This window comes from Siniperca chuatsi, linkage group LG4 (genome assembly GCF_020085105.1).
Source record: "Siniperca chuatsi isolate FFG_IHB_CAS linkage group LG4, ASM2008510v1, whole genome shotgun sequence".
Classification (NCBI taxonomy): Eukaryota; Metazoa; Chordata; class Actinopteri; order Centrarchiformes; family Sinipercidae; genus Siniperca; species Siniperca chuatsi.
In genome coordinates, this window is record NC_058045.1 from 24,614,448 (window position 1) to 24,637,558 (window position 23,111).

Genomic DNA, 23,111 nt, shown 5'->3' on the forward strand with positions numbered 1-23,111 from the left:
AGACCCTTGTCTGTTCTCACCTGTCTGCATCAGTGGCAGCTGGTGGTTATTTACCTGGGTGGGGCAAGAGGCGCTGAAGGCTTCTGCTTTCTCTTACACCCTAGCAATGTTGTTGTCTAGTTAAGCTTTGACTCCAACTATAGAAGACTGCTACATTTACTCAACAATGGAATCAGAAAAGCAAGGATCACTCCTTTTTTGTTGCAATGTCTGATCGGAGCTGGCGATGGCTGACATGTAATGGATAGGTGTGTCCTATGAGGCTACTGTACTACAGCTAGATGTAAACAGGAAGAAGCTGGAGCTCAAAATACCGCAAGTCGTCCCCCTCGTATTGATAACTCAAACATTAGACCTTATTTAATACTTTATTTATCAAAAGAGTGGAATAGTGGCTAAAAGTCTCTGCTTCTCTAACGATAAGCTATTATTAATGATAGCGCAGGAGCAGGGACCTTCCCTTGTGTTGGATCTTGATTGGCTACTCAGCCACTCACTCATGAATTGGTTTTTATTGGTTTCCTTCTTTTTATATCAAATTACTTGTATTAGATGGAGGCGGGATCAGAAGGAAGCTAGTGTTGAATTAGTGTGCATTGCGTGGCTGGGACGGCACCCATTAGGAAAGAATCTACAATGTAGTCTAATTTTTGCAGTTAATTTCATAGATAATATTAAAATGCTTAAAAAGTAAAAAAAAACAATTTAATATTACTTTATTAAGCTTTGTGGATGGTGGGGCGTCGCAAAATAGGAACAAGAAAAATCTGAAGGATTATAACTTTAGCATCTATGCTCAGTTTACATTAAGAAAATATGAATGAGTCATCTATCAAACTAAATGTTGCTCATTGTACCAATACTTTCACTTTTGAATGTGTGCCTCTCCTCCCTACCTCTGTGAGGACAGGCTGTTGGTCTCCTCCCAGGAAGTGTGCCCCCTTGAGGACATCTGGGAGGAAACGGCCACTCAGTGGCACCCAGCACAACTTCCATGAGACAAAGAGGGAGACACTGAAGAGAGCCAGACCACAGGTGGTCACCAGCAGGGACAACAGACTCACTGATACATCTAGAGATGGAAAGGAGAGAGAGAGAGGGACTCAGTGAACAGTGAACACAGCTTTGCCAGAGAAAAACGCTGGCACAGAAAAACCTGGCTCCCCAGGGAGGACAGAGTGTGTTTATTCAGAGTGCTAAATGAGAAGGAAAAACTATTACATTTCCACACTGTGGTTAAAAGTTGAAGAATCCAAATGGATTATCCAAATATAAAAACAATTAGAGACAGCAACACATTACCTTGATGATGATGAGGTGCTAAAATGCAACATAGTCTCAAAACAGCCTTCACAACCAAGGAAGAATCACTGGAGACTATGACTGATTTGGCTGATTATGAAAAATGAAATATGAATGAATTATGAATCATGTTTCTTTTCTTTTTTTTATTTCACAAGCTTTATAAAGCATCTCAAAAGCAGTGAGGAAAAGGAGAAAAAACATGTTGCCTCAAGCCTTTGATGTTTTGGGGGTTCTTTGGGGACATTTTATAGGTTTAGAAGACAAATGATCAGCTCCCAAGTCCACCAGACCTTTGACAAGGAAACCAGGTGCTTTGGATTTTTCACATATGGATGTTTCAACTCAAGTAAATTAACTGCATATGATCAAATCCAAGCCTGAAACAATTCTCTTCATGTGAAGACCTTTAAATTCACCTCTTCCTGCATACAGTAGATGCCCCAACTCTATTACTTATTACTCTATAACTTATTTTAGACACAAACAATGTATTGCGCCCATATATTCCACTATATTGTACATGGTTGAATGGTTTCTTGTGATTGAATGTTTGAACATAAATGTGGTAACAAAGGAATGAAAGGTGCTCCAAAGCAGAGACAAAGTGTACAAAGCAAATGTCTCCATGACTTCACAGGGGCAACTACAGTATGAGCGGGTAGAGAACAGAGCTTCAACCACATCTGCTCTGTACTGTATTAGCAAATGAAGCAAATAGTGCACTTGTATTTTTTGCAGAATATACAAATAATATATGCATTGCACATATCTACATTCAAATTTTATATTTAGTGTCACTGGTTAAGGTTCTCTCCCCATTACTAAAGACCATTTAGTCACTACTACAAAATGGTGTACAGTTCATAAACTGTAAATTCTTGTTTTTAAGTCTGTTGAAGTAATTTATTAAAGAACAACTTAAAACCTCCTGAAAATGTTTTGATCTCCAGTGGTTTAACTTCTCACCTTGCTGCTGTGATGTGGACATGTACTCCAGACTGTCAGTACAGTGTGACATCACTGTTGGGTGTGGTTACAGGTGCAAGAGAGCCTACTTCTGACCACACCCAACATCAAGGTTACTTTACTGTCTTTACAGTAAATGTAAAATGTGTAATGTGATTCCCATATCTCTCCCATTTGACATGAACTGCAGATGCAGATGCTTATTTGTTGTTGTTTTTTTCATTTTGTTCATTTCAGGATTTTGCTTTAATTTGCTGTGTTTGTTTTGAGTTTGTATTCGCCTTTCTGATTTACATTTGTGCAGAAAAATTCTCTGCTTGAAACTTTTAATTAGCGATCAAATTAATTTGTGTTAAACTACAACTGGCTATTGATATGGGGATGTAGCCTGACAATCAGATGTAACTGCCATTTCGTTTCACTTTATTCAGACTGACATGTTCATGTTCCGTCATTTTCATTTGACATGAATGCTAAGGTAGTGGTTGTTCGAAGCAGTTAACATTTTCACATTGATCAAAAATATGTTGATTTAAGAGTTATTGTTTTTGTAAGTCGTATTACAGCAACTTGTGCAGCTGCGTCTTTCTCATTCATGCTTGTTGAAATTTTCTGTCACTATTGTTCATGAATGTAGTGAGGTAGCTAGCTAGCTGTGTAAGAAGGTGACATTCCCATTTTAAATCCCGCCTGCTAAGCTCTGATTGGTCGATTGTTTCTCTAACCAGGGGAAACAGCCATCAATGGGCACAACATCAGACCTATTTGAATCTGTAAACAAATCAGAGATGTGGGCAGTGAATCAGAGGTTTCGTATTAGGCTGATGGGGATGGACCATGTCAAATGGAAGAACATATACTTGCTACTGGTTGCATCTCAAAAATAGGTAGCATGTAAATAGTGCTCACAAATAAGTATCTATTCACATATGATATGAGCTTGTTTTCTCTCTTTCCTTCACTTAAGAGAAAATTAGTTACAGAGAGCTGACTGTGCTGTCTGTGTCTTTTTCCACCACTGCTTTCTTCTTCAGTTCGCTTTTTCTTTGTTGCTAGTCGTTCTGAATCAGACTCAACAGAGAGAAAGAATGTCTGAACTTCAGACATTAGGCTGAGTGTCCTTGTTTAGTACAATGCCCTGCAGACTGCAATATACCAGCGATACACTGAACATCCATAACGTCCAAGGTAGGTTATTCACTAATGACATGGAGTCATATTGTCAAAAATATATTCTTTTTTTAACAGCTGTTAGAAGTCATATTTATATTGCATTTAGCTGGGGTTTTGAACAGTGTTTTCTTTTATTACTTGTCTTTCCTGCTAACAGAGCTGAGAGCATCTCTTAATGGGAGAGTGGAGAGTACTTCACGTCACAATGTGAGATATGTGTATGGGCTAATAATAATATAGATTCAGTTATATGGGTGCAATTAGAGTCCATCATAATCATTTTCCAATCTTTATTATGAATCTACAGAGGTCGCAGCTTCAGATGACTTTTGTAGCTCAGATTCACTGAGAAACTAAATGAAGAAGAACACTATGCATACTTATTCTAACTTAGCTCAGCTCATTTTATTTTGTTGCATTGTTTTTCCTTCTTCCAGTTCTGGCGATAGCCTGGCAGAACTTCCTGAAATTGGTCCTAAAGTCCGAACCATCCAAAAAATGTTTTCATACTAGAAACAAACCAAACCGTGGTTCAAACAAGGTGATTTGCATGGAAACATCCTAAATGAATACATTTTGTTTTATTTTAATAGCACAATAAAATTGCCAAAACCTAAATGAGTCTGAACAGGTTTGCTAAGCACTGTGTTGTACAGTATGCTCACTAGAACTAGAGCACAGTGAGCGCTAAGATTTGTGAAATGAGGCAGGTAGAACACAGCCAGCCCTCTTGTGTGCAGCTCTGCGCTGGGTGCCAGCTGGGATGAATTGAAAGCAGTGGAGAGATGATATAGAGTGTGTGTCCCGACACAGTGCAGGGCTTGTGTCTTAGCTGGCACAGATAGAGAGCATGCAGCTTGTTCCACCTTACTCTGGCTTTGATGTGCCAAATAGTTGATGCATTTGTTTCATGAAAAATAGAAATATTTCACACCCAAAATTCAGTTTTTCTGCATCTAAATGAAATTTCAGCTGAGAATATCAGTAATTTCTCCTCATATAAACCTTGTTTCTATCCAAGGCTAATCACTGTCTTTTCAAACCACCTTCCTTTTTAAATATTTGAGTCAAAAAAACATTTATTTGAAAACACTGTTGCTCCTTCTCTGAAAAGTTTAGCTTTTAAAATGAGTAAAACAGTTTAACAACCCCATGGCTTCATTCAGTTACCTTTGTTAGAGCCTTTTCTAAAGCCACAGGGTGTCTCCGCTTTTCAAGTCCCCTTGCAGGGTTCAATCAAGGATCCAAGGCCTAAACCCTGTACAGCTGGTGGCAGTTAATTGGATTCAGGAGCTACAATAATCAATAAGCTCCCTCCTCACTAAAGGAAGTCAACAATTATAATTAAAAAAGGTTTGAGACGTTTTGATTAGTGTAATTGTCTGTGGCGGGGTTGCTTAAGTTTATGTGAATATGCATGAAGGAATAACTGTGTATTCCTTCATGCATATTGCGTATAGTGTATATAATACTCACTGAGGTATTAGTGGTGGCTTACATCAAAGTCTATATGGTCAAGAAAGCTGTAAAACCCCTTACTGAGTTCTCGGTTTTGCACATACATGTCCACCCTAACCATAATTTACCATGCAGTCTTTACTTATACTATCTCCACATACATGTAAACATATTCAACAAATATGTACTCATTATGCTTTGAAGACCTATATTAATGCTGTGACTGTTTTTATTGTAACTTTGAAACAGTGAAATATTGAATTAACTAAAGTGACCGTTAGCTCCATCCCTCCCCTGTTGAAGCGGAGTGCATGGGGCTGTAGTAAGATTGCTACTCTTGTTTGGAGGGTGGTGTCTTTTTTTAGCCTTTCCAAAACTAAAAACACAAGAGACAAAATTGTAACTTATGGATTAAACAGTGAGTTTGTCTGCTCTAACGTAGGATGCAAATTTTAGCATGTCCAGCTAACTAGTTAATTACCATAACACTAGTAACCTAAGTTGTTACTATTCAGCATTTCATACTACATTATTTTGTGGGTTTACAGGTTACGTAAAAAAAACAAAAAACAAAGCCCACTTCACAACTAGCCCATCCACTGTGTAGTATTTTGTGCTGGTGGGCTGCCATGCCATATTCTGTGTTGGTCTATTGTCGTTGTCTGACGTGTTATTTTCTATGTGTGAGAAAGCCTTTCCAAAGCTAGCATATAACTTTCTTTGAAGAAGAAATAACAAACATTTAGCTTCAATCTTGGGTTGGCTTCGGGTCTGAAATTCGGCAGTACTAGGTGGGTTCAGTCAGGTTGGGCCTGAAAGGCGCGGGTACAGGCCAGGTTCAGGTCTCGGTTTTAAGCCCATGCAGAACTCTAGTCCTCATCCCCAAAGCCTTTTTCTCTTCTCCTCTCTAACATTAAAAAGTTAAAACATAGAGTTTGCAAATACAAACAATAGAGCTAAATCTAATCTCTGTCTGTCTTTTCCAAGTAGCTAACTAGCCAAACAGGGTTTGTTTTTCCTTATTGTATTAATAAAACTAGGACTTACAAGCCCAAGCCCACTGCAATACAAGAACAATGCTGAGTTTTACTGCAGGAAGTTCAGGTATGAGAGCAACATTGCAGAGCATCCTGTAATCACCAATAACACAAGCCATTTTCACAAATGCTATCACCAAATTGTTGCATAGACATGATAAAAGCAACACATTTAAGATTTTGAAGTCACTTGGCCAGCAACAGAAAGAATGTCTCACCACCAGGAAGCACAGTGGAAGAGATCAGTCAGATTTTCATTGTCCAACAATGCGAATGATTTTCCTGAAGCCTTGGCAGAGCCATTCTCCTGCCTCTGACGTGAATCAAGCTTAAAACCCCAAAGTGAACAGACACACAGATGGCTGCTTTTATTGATTTGGACTAAATCTCCCTTTGATGAGGCGTTGTGTAAATCAACAACACGCTCTAGGTTGGCTGATTATCCAGCTATGGTGGAGAAAGGCTATCAGAATCAGAATCAGAAATACTTTATTGATCCCTGAGGGGAAACTCTTTTGTTACAGCTGCTCACTATCACGTCAGTGCACACAGCAATAGAAGTACTAAGCAAAAAAATATAATACACTATAATACAGGTAAGATAAATTAAGTCCAAAGTGGATATAAGTATAAAATTAAAATAAGTGTAAAGTACAAAGTGGGTTTACCGGTTGTACCGGTAATAGTGCATGAACGGTCAAGTTAAGTGTAGCTTATTAAGATTATAATGAGACGGAGGATATTGAACAGCAGTACTAGAGGTATGAATAATATCATTAAATAGGGAATTTTGGGTATATTGCACAGGAGTATTAAACAGACAATATTGCACAATTATTTCAAGTATTGCAGTGATGTTAATGATCAATGTCCAGTTTAGTGACTTAGGGTCATACAGACTGACACTTAGAGGGAGGAGTTAAAGAGTTTGATGGCCACAGGCAGGAATGACTTCCTGTGGCGGTCTGTGGTGCTTTTTGGGGGGATGTGTCTTTCGCTGAAGGTACTCCTTTGTTTGACCTGCACGTCATGGAGTGGGTGGGAGACACTGTCCAAGATGGCATGTAGTTTGGCCAACATCCTCCTCTCTGACACCACCCACAAAGAGTCCAGCTCCACCCCCACAATGTCACTGGCCTTACGGATCAGTTTGTTGAGTCTGTTAGCGTCCGCTACCCTCAGCCTGCTTATTTGTATTGAACCTCAGAATAGGTAGCAATTGAAGCCGAAAGGCAGCCAACAGCGCTAACTATGAAACTTGAAACTTGAAACCCTGCCAGTTCTGCATGTTTAATTTAGCATGTGTGTCATTGTGACATGCACTCACTCACACACATGCAGCCACACCATCACATTTGTCTCCTGTATAGGGCTAGGAGAGTTTCCAAGCAAGAATAAGGATTTATCCATTAACCTTTAAGTTTGTGTGCATCCATCTGTCTTGTGCATGTGTGCAATCTGTAATTTCTGTATTCAAAGTGTCTACAGATTTCGAGCTGTTTAACCCTCAGCACCCAACTGAAAAACTGCCTTGATAGAACTATTGACAGTGTGTGACTTCTTAAAATATATATGTATTTCATATTTTGATACATTTCTTATAAGTTGTGATTGAAGTTGCAAATGGAACATTATCTGCTGATAGTGCCATAAATAATGTGCCATAGAGCTACCAGTCCTATTCAAAGTATAGCTTACATCCCTAACTTAATACCACAGCCAGTGATGTTCAGTGGGGTTTTGGGTTAAACATGCAGAGAGTAAGACAGCTTTTTCTGCTGTGTATTTACTTTTCTGGCAGAATGATTCAACTAAGCATGATAGCCATCTTAACCATAATGTGATGCTACTGAGAATATGATAAAAGCATGTAGAAATGCAGAAAATGGTATTCAAATCCTTTTTATTTTCTGGCGACCATCCCCAGAAAAGGTTCCCCCCAACTCTTCAAACCAGTGTTACGCCCTTGAGGTGAGTACTACAAATTTGAAAATCAAATCACCTATAGCAACAATATCATTAACAATATATGTGAACAAAATTCATATCCACTCATATATTTCACCCTCCAGATTCTCCTGAGAGTCCCCTTCCCCCCCATCCTCCCGATGCCACATTTCAGCAACAAAATTGCTCAAATGCAGGAAAAGAGTCTCTAAAATCAACTTTTTTGCTGGGGGAAGATCCCCAGATACCCTGTTTAGGTTTGGTCTCCTGATTTAGGCTATGATGTCTGGAGGGTGGCAAATATGCTGATCAACCATACTTATTCATCATTGACAATGATTATTGACTTGGCTTTTCATCTATACATGCTTTAAAACTGTGAATTTGGCTGCTGAACTTTTTAAACAAAATTCCTGGGGGTTGAGGAGTGATGATGCCAACCCCTGTGGTGGGTAATGTCACAGAAGGCCTACTCATAAAATGCACCGCCTTCACCGATACTGAATCTCACGCCAAACTAAACAGAAAAGTTGGCAGCCCTGCATGATGACATGACATCGTACATGTTCTGATGGAATCAGTGCAACTTACTCTTTCCAGTTATAGTTTAGCTTTTGTCTGGTGACAATAAACATCCACAAACCAGTTTAGAAAATGTAAATCACGTTAAAAAAAATTAAATACATGAAATAAGAAGCTCCTTAAATCCAGATCTTGCTTCATAATCATCAAATTTACTTTTTCTTCAATATCAAAAGTAACCCAGTGACGTTGTCAGTACAGCTGTGGTTACAGTGCACACTGAAACTGCTCACAGCTAATTAAGCATGATGGGGTTTTTTCATTTTACAAATCAACATTTTGTGACTTTACTGAGGCTCAGAATGTCCCATCAACATTGTTCTTATATCTCTGAAACACTGACAATCTGTTAATATACAGACAATTGCTGTGTGTTGAAAACCTGTGGAAATATAGGCAAATCCCCCAAACAATATCAAACTGTATGATATTTTTCCATAAAAAGTGTCCTAGAACATGTAAAGTACCAAAGTGATGTCTTTGCTGAGCAGCCCTGGAAGAAAAACGCAATATATGGCATGTCTAGCTTAGACATGTAATTTGCTGTAAGCCTGTAAAGCCAAAGGCAAGGCAGTCTAAGGTTGTTCATAGGAATGAAATGTTACTAATTTTAAATTGAAACATAAAAGTGTTTAAGTGAAACGCTAACATCAGCATGCTCACAATGACAGTGGTAACATGTGACCTGTAACCTGCTGAAGTTTAGCAGGTATAATGTTTACCATGGTCACTTAGTTTAGAATGTTAGCATGCTAACATTTGCTTATTCAGCCAGGGCATCACCAAAGTTACTACAATTCATCCTGTGGGGAACATGAATGTCTGCACCATATTTTATGGCAATCCAATTGTTGAGACATTTCACTCAAAACTGCAAACGTCAACCTTATGGTGGCACAAGAGGAAAAGTCAGAACATCACCAAATCAGTAGGCTTCACCCTATGGGGACCATTAATGTCAACATTTCATGGTAATCCATCTAATAGTTGAAGTGAATGTTGGCATCCCTAGAGCCACACTGCTAGCATGGCACAAAAAAAGCCTAGTTGCTAAGAGACATGAAACCTCACTGTAGCATATTTTGCACATTGTATTAACCCTGGTTTTATTATAAAACTATTACAAATATTTAAGATCTATTCTTTAAAGATCTGCTTGTAACATTATGAGGATTATGAGTCCTTACCAATGACCAGAAGTCACCAAGCACACGTGCACTGATCACATGCACACACACAATTGTCCCTTGGCCTCTTGTCATGTTTTATGTCGTGATGTGCTCCCACTGATAGGAAGGGAATATATGTCAGCTCACCGATTGCTGAATTATTTTGTGTCCTGTGTTTTCATAGTCCTTGCTGTCTCTCTGACTCCCTCTCTCCGTCACAACTCCATCTCATTCATTTTGTACTCTGCCTCCCTGAACACATGCTCTGTTCTGCAGATTGCTGCTAAAGGAATGTTTGGTGAATTCAAAGTACATATAAAACACACACAGAGCCTTACAACGATCACAAATAATTTAATTTGGTTTTCTAAAATGCTGCATGTCCAGCTTAGCAAGCCATTTAATCTGAAATTTAGTTTATTTAATTTTAATTCCTCAATTTCTTGTATTAAATCAAGTCAAAAATTCTGACAGATGTGTGAAATAATTCCACTGTTTTCAGAATTTTTCCTAAAAGCCAAACCCCAGGATTTTTTCACTTGTTTTAAAAATAGCAAAATCTGAAGACCCAACATTAGATTAAACCAGTTCAAAGATTTTGCGAGTAAAGAGTTATACATTTGGCCCACTACAACCTACAAGGGATTAAAAGATGAGAGAAGTGGCCAGAAGCTAATGCACTAAATTCAATTCAAAACTACCAGTCGCTGGTGGAGAAAGGTTGAAACAGGCATAACAATCCTGGAGATGTGTGTCCAGTCTTCATCAATAACCTGGCAACAGAGTTCTACACACTGGACTGGTTACATCTGTCAACCTGCCACTCTCAGACACAGACACTAAAAGTGAAGCGTGGAGGAGATTCAAAGGTATCGAGTAAGTACATCTTTCTGTCAGCTTTCCCAATGGCTCATCAAGAGACACAAGACAACTTCAATTAGAAATGGGAGCAACAAGCAGCAATCTCCACAACAATCACGATTATCCTGTCGGGCTGCAAGCTGGCAGATGCCACACTACTGCTCATACTCTCAGCTGGGTCTATGGAAGACAAACTTTAGAGTATAAACAATGAGAGAAATCCAAAACTTGAAAGATGTCATCAGGATAATTCCTGAGCCGTAGTGGAAGATGAGGCAATTAATCTGAGGGAGAGTGGCCATGCTGATAGCAAAGAACGGCAGCAAACGTGAAGCCAGCTGATCTAATGGACGACCTTCTATTGAACTCCAGAAAAACCTCTGAATCATCTCTCCAGAGATCAGTGAAGGTTCGAAGGTGAAGCATTGAGAGTTATCAAAGAACCCTTAAGACGTCCAGAGGACTCCAGAAAGATTTGATTAGGACAACTTCTGATCTATAATGGAAAATGAGGCCATGCAGGTTCGCCTGAGGGCTGGAGGCTGTAAGGTGGCTGGGGTGATTTCCAGAGACAAGAGGATTCAAAGGACATTTGACAGAGGTAATAGCTATGATCAAATCTAAGTCCAAGAACAAACGGAGGACTCCTAAAAATCTGAACCATAATAGAAGTTGAGGCCATGCAGACTTATCTGAAGTAGCACAGCCCAGCATAGTCAGTAAAAGGAATTATTATTAATAATGTATTTGATTCACTCAAAAAGTATCATCCCTGCAGTGTTTTTTAATGTGAAGGATTAATGAATGATTTTAAAAGACAATGAGTTATGAGTAAACTTTCCTGCATAATTGGCATTAACAGAAATGCGTTTGTTAAGTTTGTAAAAGATGATTGCGTTATTGAGTCAAATAAAATAAAAGGCTTGGCTTCCACAAAGCAAGCCAGAAATCTTGGTGTAGTCATGGACTCAGACCTGAATTTCAACAGCCACATTAAGACAATCACAAAGTCAGCCTACTACCACCTGAAGAATATATCCAGGATTAAAGGACTTATGGCTCAGCAGGATTTGGAAAAGTCCTCACTAAGAGCAAGAAAGTGGAACACATCACTCCAGTTGTGAGGTCTTTACACTGGCTTCCAGTCTGTCAAAGAATTGATTTTAAACACTGCTGTTAGTTTATAAAGCCCTGAATGGTTTAGGGCCAAACTACATTTCTGATCTTCTGCTACGTTATGAACCATCCAGACCTCTCAGGTCGTCTGGGACAGGTCTGCTTTCTGTCCCCAGAGTCAAAACTAAACATGGAGAAGCAGCCTTCAGTTTTTATGCTCCACATATCTGGAACAAACTCCCAGAAAACTGCAGGTCCGCTGCAACTCTCAGTTCTTAAGACTTTTCTGTTTGCCGCTGCCTTTTATTAAATCAAATTTGAGGCTTTTGATTAATTTCTTACACTGCACTGTAACTTTTACTCTCCTGTTTTATCTTATTTTTATTTTCTATTTAACTCTTTTTAACTGTATTTTAATGTTTTATTATATTGCCTTATGTTGCTTTTACATTTTGTCATGATGCCTTTTATGTTTTCTGTAAAGCACTTTGAATTGCCTTGTTGAAATGTGCTAAACAAATAAACTTGCCTGGTGGGAAAAAGAGTGGGGTATCTTCCTAGATAGATAGATAGCATAGCTACATCCAAGACAAATAGTAACAGGGAAATGGCCACCAAAACAGACAGATATATCACTTGCTTTTGATTGGTTAGAGTAAAAAAAAAAAACCCTCCACCAAGCAGAAACAAGATAACACCACGTCAGGCTAATAATATAATAATATGATGATAAGATTATCAGGTGTAACCCATGGTGTAAAAAATCAACCCTATCGCTGGAGATGGAGAATTCTGCAAAACCCTGCATTACATTGGGTGCCAATGTTTTTAACACCCAATGCCAACATTTTAGAAATCTTTTCTTTCCACAATATCAGTGCATGGCAACTACAGTATTGTTAAAGCTATGAAAACACTATGGTTAAATAAATCATGGAAAATAAACTATGAATAAGGTATGATCAAGGTTAGACACCTAAAAGTTGAAGTTGCTACACACCCATTCACCACTCAGATCTCCAGACCCTTACTTTCCGCCTTGCTACATAGGCCACACTACTTCCTGAACGTTCCCAAATCATGTGCTGCAGATTTGTCCAATATGAATTCCTAGGGATTCTGGGAGGTATGAACACAGAATACAACACTTCCCTTTGTTTCTTATTAACGCTAGACATCATAATAATAATCATGAACGCTATGATTACTGACTTACTGCAGTTAGGGGACATGCCAGTCTAGCCTATTTTATTGTTGGTTTTATTTTTGTTATTTCAGTGCAGTATCATCTCTGTGCTTGTAAGCATTAATGGCGATGAGTGGATACAGAGGTCCCTATGCCTCTGAGAAAGGTTCATTATAGGCCCATCACACCCTCTGTTTAAACCCTGAGTAGGGCAGACACCGATCAGAGACACACAAGATACTCGCAATTATACCAGTTTATTCCGGTTTACTATCCAGCACACCTACACAGATAAGAACCTGCAATTAAACTACTGCCCTGGTGTAAACATCGCAGTTGAATGGCTGATTCATTGGGACAGCAACTCTCATTTTCCATCCTACACATACCGTAAGCTCTGTATTTCCATTTATGACTGTAAATGATGAAAATCGCTCACAAAGATATAGGACAACACTGTCATGTGAAAAGTTTAATTATTTTTAGCCGCACTAGCTGCGTGGTTCTAGGGATGGCAATTGCAAGTCGGTCGGTCGGTCAATCTGCTACTATGGTCCGAACTGAAATATCTCAACAACTGCTATTAAATTCGGTATAAACATAAAAAAACCTTCAGGATAATACAATTATTAAGAGCAGATTAAGCAAAGAAAGCCTATGATTATGACCAGTTTTCTTCAGAGTCCAACGCCTGCTGCTATCAGAGAGCGGGCCTCAGGCCACAGCCATCTTCGATGTACTGTAGTCCTTCATCTCGGGAGCCCAACACTAAGTGCAGTTCAATGAGCTGCAACAACCAAGTCCACAATGGGTCAATAAGAGACAATAGCTGAGGTGAAAGGGCATGGGAGTGTGGGTCTAAGGGGAAGCATTGGGGATAATGTCCTGAAAACGACTTTTACAGTGCTGAGAGGGAAAAAGAGGAATAGTTGTGCATTAATAACACCTGGAGGAATGTGCTTATATGTAGGGGATTCAAGAGAATGTTGTGGATAAGTGGATTTCAAATTAAGGGAAGAGAAGATAAGAGAAGAGACGAGAGCCATTAACTTTATTGAGCTCATTCAAGAATATCACCAGAGACTCAAAGATTTCTAAACCAAATATCCAATAATGTTATGTTGCCTAGCAACAATACCTCGGAAATGCAATCAAGGGTGTAATGAAACCTAACCTATTTCCCCCAACATTTAATCAATCCCTCATCTTGTAGACCAAGAAATGAAAGTGCTTTCCAGTGGATCATTGGTCCCATGACTATGACTTGTATCAGTCTCTTCTGCTTTAGAGTGTAAGAATATGAAACCATCATGTTCCATTCAGAGGCAGACATTGTTATCTGGTACCATGTCATAATAAGTCCCTGCATGCTGTCAGCTACAAGTTTGAGCATGAGACGGTTAGACAGACGGGTTGAAATTCTATTTTTTTTCTTTAACTGTGGGATAATACTTTGTGACCAGGAGCCTGTTGCACCAACTGTTCTTAAGTTCAAACTTAGCCTAGTTACAGTATATTGTAAGTGTTTGTTTACCAAGCAAAGATTTATGCATCATTAAAATGAGTTAGACCACACAAACTAGTTCTTATGTAGAGATTAGTTGTTGCTAAATATGTACACACAGTAACTGCCAGGTGGAACTGTTCTGCAGCTAACTGAGCTAAATGACAAAACTAACTTGCTACTACTTGCAGTATTAGCTTGCTAATACTGTATATGGCCTGGTAGAGGTAATGGAATATGGTCGACATATTTGACCTGACATAAAATGTTGTTTAATAATGATGTAACCTGGGAATATTCTGAATAATATTTCACAAAAGAATACAATATACTTCAAACTACGAAACGTTATGCCAATAATAACGACCAAATAACTATGGTTAGGTTAGCATAATCGGATATTTCCCTATTACTCTAAATTGCATGAATCCTACTAACTTTGAAACGCATATTTCTCCATGTATGCATATATAAATTTGAAAAAGTCATACATACCTTTACAAAGGATTAGCAGTTAAGTTTAATATATCTTGGACACTTAAGTTGTAATTTTTGGAAGTTATGTTACACCTTGCAGCGCTACATTGACTTCCTGTTTACATAGTTGATTGCTTTTGATTGAACAGAGCAACTAATGTTTCCTAGCAACTGATTTACACATTACTTAAGTCTTAGCTAAGACATTTCCTAAGTCTTAATGATGCAGCCCTGTTCAGTAAGCTTGTAGTTACTAAGAACTGAGGAACTTACCGCTCAAATTTAGTGATGGGTTTACAAATTGATGGTGCAACCCAATCCTGGCGAATAAAACGTATCCAAAACTTGCCAAACTCTGGAATGACCAAAAAAGCTCAAAACTGGCAGCCACATGTTGGGCCTTTTCATTAGTTGTCCATTATCAGTTATTTTCTATAGAGAAAACCCATGTTCTGTGGAAGTCACCAGATGATTTTCTTCTTTTGAATATCATTACACTGACCAGAGATAATCATTGTCTTTAATTAGAAAAGCCCTCAGAGTAAATCAACTTCCTCACAGCTCTGTGGCCAAACATTTTGGGAGTCAATACAACTGCACTGTACCCCATGGTCAGAAATAGTTACTAGTTTGACACATCACTTCAGTACAGTATACAGTCCTAATAGTAAAACTGTAAAACATACATATTTGAAGGATATATGCAGTATGTATAAAAAACTGAAAATATCCTCTCACTCTGTTTGTCTCATAGGCAGGAAGTGGCAGTTTGGATGAGACTACAAATGAGACATAGAAATAGACTTTGGATTCGTCACCAATCTAGCACCCACAGCTGGTGACACCATGGACGTCCACTGCCGAGCAGGCTGAACATTCAAAAACAGAGGTAAAAGGAGTCCTTTTAGCTTTTAACCAGGAAGTAAAGTTCTGTAAATCACACATGAGCTGACATTTAAATTTCAGCGCTTTCAGTCACCAGTGTGGGGAGCCACAATGCAATAAGCTACAGAATGAGTCAGTCAAAATTACAGTATAATTAAGTACACTCGGTTCAACTTAAAGATTTAAAAGATTTATATGGTCATGTGCTGAATGGCTGTGCATGTGGTGCAAAAAAGAAAACACTTCACCAGAAAACTGAAAATCCATTATGTTGAAAAAGGATTGAAATGCAGCAAAGTAATTTATTACTTTAATTGTTCACTTAATTCTTTATTGTTTCATTAAGTGGTGATCGTGTTACCAGTGATCTGCAGAGTGATCTCAGGCTGCTAGGCTGAAATCAATTGCTTCTGTCTCCACCAAAATGCTAAGGGGTACTTTCTTCATTCATATTAAAAGTTCTTAGCGAGGACGCGCCACCCAGTCACTTTTGTGATTATCTCTCCCCATTTGTCTTTATTTTATACTTTTAAACGGGCTGTAATGATTTGTCAACCTATTTAAAATGTCAGTAGAGTTAATGTGTTGCATTTAGAGTTAAGGTTCAAGGTTCAGTTTTATTGTCATTATACAATACAGGACTGCACAGTGAAATGCAGTTGTAGCCCCCTCCACACTACACACACAGAAAATAATATGAACAAATATTAAATTCAATTAAGTTGTCAAGTGAGGTGTGTGTGAGAGCAGAGTACCCACGTTTTTAGAGTATACAGCACGTAACTTCGCCAAGTGCAGCAGCCATATTAAGTTGACTGGGAATTCACGTGTACATGTATTTTTATATACTTTTCGTTGTTTTTATGTTTGATGTTTTATGCATTTTGGTAAGTAAAGCGTACTGAGCCGTAGCTGAAGGTATGTATTCTCCGGAGAAGTTGCTTATGTATGCATTTGCTAAAGATTTGTGTTAAAGTTATCATTGAAGAGACACCGCCCTGTAATTCTCATTATTATTTCTGCCCGTTTTTTACAGGTGAAACACAGACACCTCAAACACTAAGCAACTACTGGAGTTGCTAGTGCAGCCATAACAACATGATCCCTCACTGGCTTCCCCCCCCCCATGTGATCAAGGGCAACTGTGTTCAACGGAATATGCAACCAAACTGAAAGCATGTTAAAAATCACCTCTCCATTCAAGGAAATGTGATCTGTACAAAGTTTTCAAGGCAGATCTTCACCAACAGTATGCCAATATTGTTTTAAACCTGAGCCAACCCCCTTTCTTTTGCATCCGATTATTAAAATAAGAAACAGAAGCAAATATTAGTTGATAACACCTATTGCGTGCTGGAAAGATCGTACTGTACGTTTAATTCAGGATGGATTGGCATTAATTTGTACCTTAAATGATCAAGAAATTTTTTGTACATTTGCAGTAGATAAGATGGTGTAGTCCCTCATTCGTCCAGGAGTGTTCTATCGTAGAAAAGGTTTCAGTCGTCTGGACACTGTTTTCAGAATCAAGACGTTTCGGCTCCCATCCGGAAGTCATTCTCAATTGTGAAAAAAATGGGACGGGAACTAAAATTTTTAAGCTACTCTGTGTTACATAAGCCCTGCCCTCAGGAAGGAATCTACCTGAGTATCTGTTAATAGCTAGTTTCACCTGAAACTGACCTAATTGTTTCCAAGGTGGCCCAGTAATCAGTAATCAGGCCTATTGTTTTCTGGCTGCACCTACCTCATTACTGTTAAGTACCTGATTAGCATGTGATTGGCGTGACCAAGGTGATAATACACTGTGATAGACTTTGGGCAGATTGAATCTCAGACCGCCATTTCTGTTCACAGAGGGGTTCTCTTTTTTCACAAAAATGGCTTCCTTGACACCCCGTTCAAACCAACTCTTCTCTCTACTTAGAATCTTCACCTCGCTGTCTTCAAATGTGTGGTTTGTAGCTTTTAGATGCAAATGCACGGCGCTCTGTAATCCCGAGTTAGCGTGTCGTCTGTGCTGATAAAGTCTTATTTCGTTCTTCTTTCGTTTTTGTGTGGGCAACTTGTCCTTAGGGTGAACGAGTTTCTGTCTTAAAGTGTTGCCTGGTTTAAAGAAAACAGGAACATCGTGCTGTCTAAAGATCCTTTGTAGTTTTTCAGACAGTCCAGATACATAAGAAATGGAGACATCGTTCCTTCTTGGTTCTGTTACACTTTTGTCCTGTTTTTGGCTCTTTTAACTTTGTTGATAGCCCAAGTAGGATAACCACAGGCTGAGAGTGCATTCTGGACATGCCTTTCCTCTTTCTTCTTACCCTCTGAGCCGGTGGGCACTTCTTAGGCTCTATGTTGTAATGTCCGGATTACACCCAGCTTGTGCTGTAATGGATGGTGTGAGTCAAAGAGCAAGTATTGATCCATATGTGTTGGTTTCCTGTACACTTCTATCTGGAGCTTTCCATCCTCTCCTCTGAGTGTAGAACAATCAAGAAAGGCTAAGCGGTTCTCTTTGGCGTCCTCTCGCGTGAACTTGATGTTGGGGTCCACAGTATTGATATGCTCTGAGAACGCTTCCAAGTCTTGTTTCTTGATTTTCACAAAGGTGTCACCCACGTAGCGGTACCAATGACTTGGTGTTGTGCCCGGGAATGAGGATAATGCCTTCTTCTCAAACTGTTCCATGTACAGGTTGGCCACGATGGGAGAGACCGGAGAGCCCATAGCACAGCCGTGAATCTGTCTGTAGAAGCATCCTCGGAATTGGAAGTAGGTTGTGTTGAGACAGATGTCTAATAGTTTGCATGTGTGTTCAGGTGTAAGCTTGGTCCTTTGCTGTAAGGTGGAGTCCTTCTGCAGTCTTCTCCTCACTGCTGTCACTGCTTCTGAGGTCGGGATGCAGGTGAACAAGGACACAACATCATAAGAAACCATTACGTCATCTGGGTCCAACTGGAGATGTTTCACTTTGTCCACAAATTTCTGTGTGTTTTCCACATGATGTACTGTGTTCCCCACCAGCGGAGCCAAGACTGTAGTCAAATGTTTGGCTACGTTGTATGTGATGGAATCTGTGCTGCACACTATGGGTCTGAGTGGAACATTCTCTTTGTGAATTTTGGGAAGGCCATAGATGCAAGGAATGGCTTCCCCAGGGTATAGTCTGTAGTACAGAGGCCTGTCTGTCACCTCCTCCTTCTCAAGTTTCTGTAGACAGTCTATAACCTTCTTCATGTAGCCATTGGTTGGATCTCTTTTAAGTTTTTGATATGTGGTTGTGTCTTCAAGAAGGTTGTTGACTTTGGTTTCATAATTGGCTGTGTTCAGAATCACAGTGCAGCGACCCTTGTCTGGTTGGTAGAATGTTTATGCTGTGATCCTTCTGCAGTGCTGAGAATGCCCTCCTCTCTTTGAATGTAATGTTGGAAGGAGGCGGTTTGGCACTCTTTAGTGTTGCTGTGACACGTAGCCTCAGGTCTGCAGCCTCTGCTTCTGTCATCTTGTTCTTCCTAATGGCTGTTTCTGTGGCTGTGATGTAGTCCACTGTAGGGATGTGGTTGGATGTAACTGAAAAGTTGAGCCCTTTGGAGAGCACATCTTTTTCCGCCTGTGAAAATCAAGAAACAAGACTTGGAAGCGTTCTCAGAGCATATCAATACTGTGGACCCCAACATCAAGTTCACGAGAGGACGCCAAAGAGAACCGCTTAGCCTTTCTTGATTGTTCTACACTCAGAGGAGAGGATGGAAAGCTCCAGATAGAAGTGTACAGGAAACCAACACATATGGATCAATACTTGCTCTTTGACTCACACCATCCATTACAGCACAAGCTGGGTGTAATCCGGACATTACAACATAGAGCCTAAGAAGTGCCCACCGGCTCAGAGGGTAAGAAGAAAGAGGAAAGGCATGTCCAGAATGCACTCTCAGCCTGTGGTTATCCTACTTGGGCTATCAACAAAGTTAAAAGAGCCAAAAAACAGGACAAAAGTGTAACAGAACCAAGAAGGAACGATGTCTCCATTTCTTATGTATCTGGACTGTCTGAAAAACTACAAAGGATCTTTAGACAGCACGATGTTCCTGTTTTCTTTAAACCAGGCAACACTTTAAGACAGAAACTCGTTCACCCTAAGGACAAGTTGCCCACACAAAAACGAAAGAAGAACGAAAAAGACTTTATCAGCACAGACGACACGCTAACTCGGGATTACAGAGCGCCGTGCATTTGCATCTAAAAGCTACAAACCACACATTTGAAGACAGCGAGGTGAAGATTCTAAGTAGAGAGAAGAGTTGGTTTGAACGGGGTGTCAAGGAAGCCATTTTTGTGAAAAAAGAGAACCCCTCTGTGAACAGAAATGGCGGTCTGAGATTCAATCTGCCCAAAGTCTATCACAGTGTATTATCACCTTGGTCACGCCAATCACATGCTAATCAGGTACTTAACAGTAATGAGGTAGGTGCAGCCAGAAAACAATAGGCCTGATTACTGATTACTGGGCCACCTTGGAAACAATTAGGTCAGTTTCAGGTGAAACTAGCTATTAACAGATACTCAGGTAGATTCCTTCCTGAGGGCAGGGCTTATGTAACACAGAGTAGCTTAAAAATTTTAGTTCCCGTCCCATTTTTTTCACAATTGAGAATGACTTCCGAATGGGAGCCGAAACGTCTTGATTCTGAAAACAGTGTCCAGATGACTACAACTGAAACCTTTTCTACGATTTGCAGTAGATGAAATAGTACACATCACGGTCTCACATGGGCCCATTATGTGGTGCAAGTAGAAAAACTGATTCCTCCTGTGGCTTTATCTTTGAGTGTGAAACCACTTGTTTGGGTGTCTCAGCTGGATGGGGCATTTTTGAAACTGTTTCAAAAAAGTGACACTGCCAAAACTTCCGGTAGCAGAGAGCAGCAGCAGTGGAGCCCTCTCCACTAGGAGGGATGGTTGTTTGTTGTGGATCAAACTGTGTGTGTGTGTGGGGTCACAGCTTCAACTTCCTCTTCGTCATACATGTTTAATGATAGACTGTAACATGTTTAAAGGCAGCGGCCCAGCTACAAAGAAAAAACAACATACATGTAAACATTCACTTGCACACACGCACACACACACACACACACACACACACAGCAACAAATACACAGAGGAGGAGAGAACACATTCACAAGCATGCCTACTATACTGTATGTACACTGTAGATCATATATTCATGATATGTATATGCACGCCATCCTCTAAGACCACCAAACCCCCACACACACACACACACACACACACACTGTACTGAACATTTTATCACAGTAGAGTGGAGATGACTGGTTTTGCGGAATCCTCCCAAAAGAAAATAATTGGTATTCTGGTATTTAGGGGCCATCCCTGAGTGGTCTCCCTGTAATATTCCTACAATTTTCCTGGGGATTTTTGCAGTGAAATATCTATACCAATGTAATTTTTTATAGTACAGACGGAGCCTTTTTAAAGTTTCAAAGTGTGTGCAAGAATGATTCCGACTGGTCTCTTTTCAGAAAACTCCTCCTGACTGATCGGTATGTTGTTTCTAATGCCAATATTGAAGAATTGCCAGCCAACTACTTCAGGTTGGAAGTCTAAAATAACTGGATTAGATCGCTGGTCTTTGTTTTGCTTGACCCATGTCTGCAAAGTGCTGGGAGCGATGGGAAATTTTGGGTGGGGCCTTTTCTCTGTCTCCAGCCCGCCAGAGTAAAAGAGAAACCAAACCAACACTCACACGGTTCAGTCTGTTGGAGGAGGAGGATGGATGCCGTGGTGGACTTGCAAACAAACACACACCTACTGTATAGGTCTGAAATGCTCTGCTGGTGCTAATGGATGCAAGCAACAAGTTCACAGATGACACTCTTTTTGCATTTAGCGAACTGGGAACATAATGGAACATAGTGTGGTGTGTGTTTGCGCTACTTTTCATTTGAAGAAAAGCAGGGTTTTCTCTTCTTTTCAGACTGACCACTGAGGGAAAAGAAAATCATCTTTTAATGTATGCACACACCCCTTAATGTAAGGATCCTTTGAATCTACAAATTGCTATCTCAAAGTGAGAGGATAGACTGCATCTATGGACAGAATAAGGAAAGTAAGCATGCCTGTTTGAGATTAAAGACTGTTTAATGCTTCTAAACATAGAAATTCATTTTGATCAGCCCCTGGAGCTCATGGTGAAATCAAATCAATTTACCATAACCATAAAGCTGCATATTTCAGATGATTTTTAAGACAGCAACATGTTCTTCATCCTATAATAAAACTCCAGTCTACATTAAACTCTCAGAAAGAAGATTGTGGAGCCTGACCTGAGTCCGTGTAACGCGGTCTGGCCAAGTCCCTGAAGTAATAAATGAAATCCAGGCAGTTGTCGTCCTGCACCTCTCCCTTGGAGCACAGGTCGGAAAGCAGTTCCAGCGCCTTTCGACAAATCTCATCCTCTCTTTCTGCAGGCATTGCCCTCCAGCATCCTTCTGACTGGTCGGCCACTCCGGCTGATCCTCCACCAGCTCTCTCTCTCTCTCACACACACACACACACTCACTCACAGCCTCTACCAGCGCAAAGACGCACGAGAAGCACCGCGGCTACACCCCTGGATAGGTCCGGTGCGCTCGACGCATCCGCGAAATCCGGTGAAATCCGAATTTACTCGTGTTTCGGTGAATTTTGAGTAAAAACTGAAGGTTTTAGCTGAGAGAGCAGAAGTTTCATCGGTTTAAAAAAATCCTCCTTTGCATGGTTTTGTTGTTCAGCAATGAACTCCAATCCAGCGCGCAGCTCACGCTCTTCTCCTCCTCTTCTTTTTTCCTTTCCTTCACTTCTTTCCGTTCTGTCTGTCTTTCTTTTTTCCTCCTTTATTTCCTCTCCGCTGCTGAATCACTACTGAGCCTCCAGGCTTCAGCAGCGCCAGTAAAGGTCCTTGAATGAATGCTCGGCTTTCACTGCGCTCAATTATTTCTCAATGCAATGGGATGTAGAGAGACAGAGGGGAAGCTCTGCCTCCATCAATCCCCCCACCACCACCACCCTGCTATCCAAACAGCAGCCTTCCCACCTCGTAGAGAAGTCTTGAGGAAAAGCCAGTGGAGACTTCTGTGTGCTCCACCTCTAACACTGCAAATGTCATGAAATTCCCCACTGTTCCTCCTTTTCTCTTTTGTCTAATGAGTAAAGTCAGATCTGATTCCTCTCACCAGGTAAACACATGAGTAATGAAGTAATCTCCCCATGTGCTGCTGGGTAGCAGATGTTTAAACGGGGTAAGGGGCCCAAACACCTGAGAGGGCCCACATGGATGAGCCTGACCTTTACTGATGAGAGTAATGAAGGGCAAGAACGACAGATAAATGTCACATTAAAGCCCCGGTGAAGGAGCTAATGAAGGCCTCCCTGCCTCAGTTTCTTTCTGT

General features: G+C 40.1%; 1 protein-coding gene across 1 annotated transcript in view; it reads right to left on the bottom strand.

The window, feature by feature from the left end:
* syt9b (synaptotagmin IXb) overlaps positions 1-22,790 on the bottom strand; it is a 48,394-nt gene extending 25,604 nt beyond the window's left edge. Inside the window, exons 1-2 of the mRNA XM_044194239.1 lie at positions 22,008-22,790; positions 897-1,072 (exon numbers count right to left, since the gene is read on the bottom strand). Of these exons, the coding sequence (XP_044050174.1) occupies positions 897-1,072; positions 22,008-22,155 (324 nt within the window). The 5' untranslated portion in view covers positions 22,156-22,790. The remainder of the gene's footprint in view (positions 1-896; positions 1,073-22,007) is intronic.
* Positions 22,791-23,111: the final 321 nt, after the last annotated feature.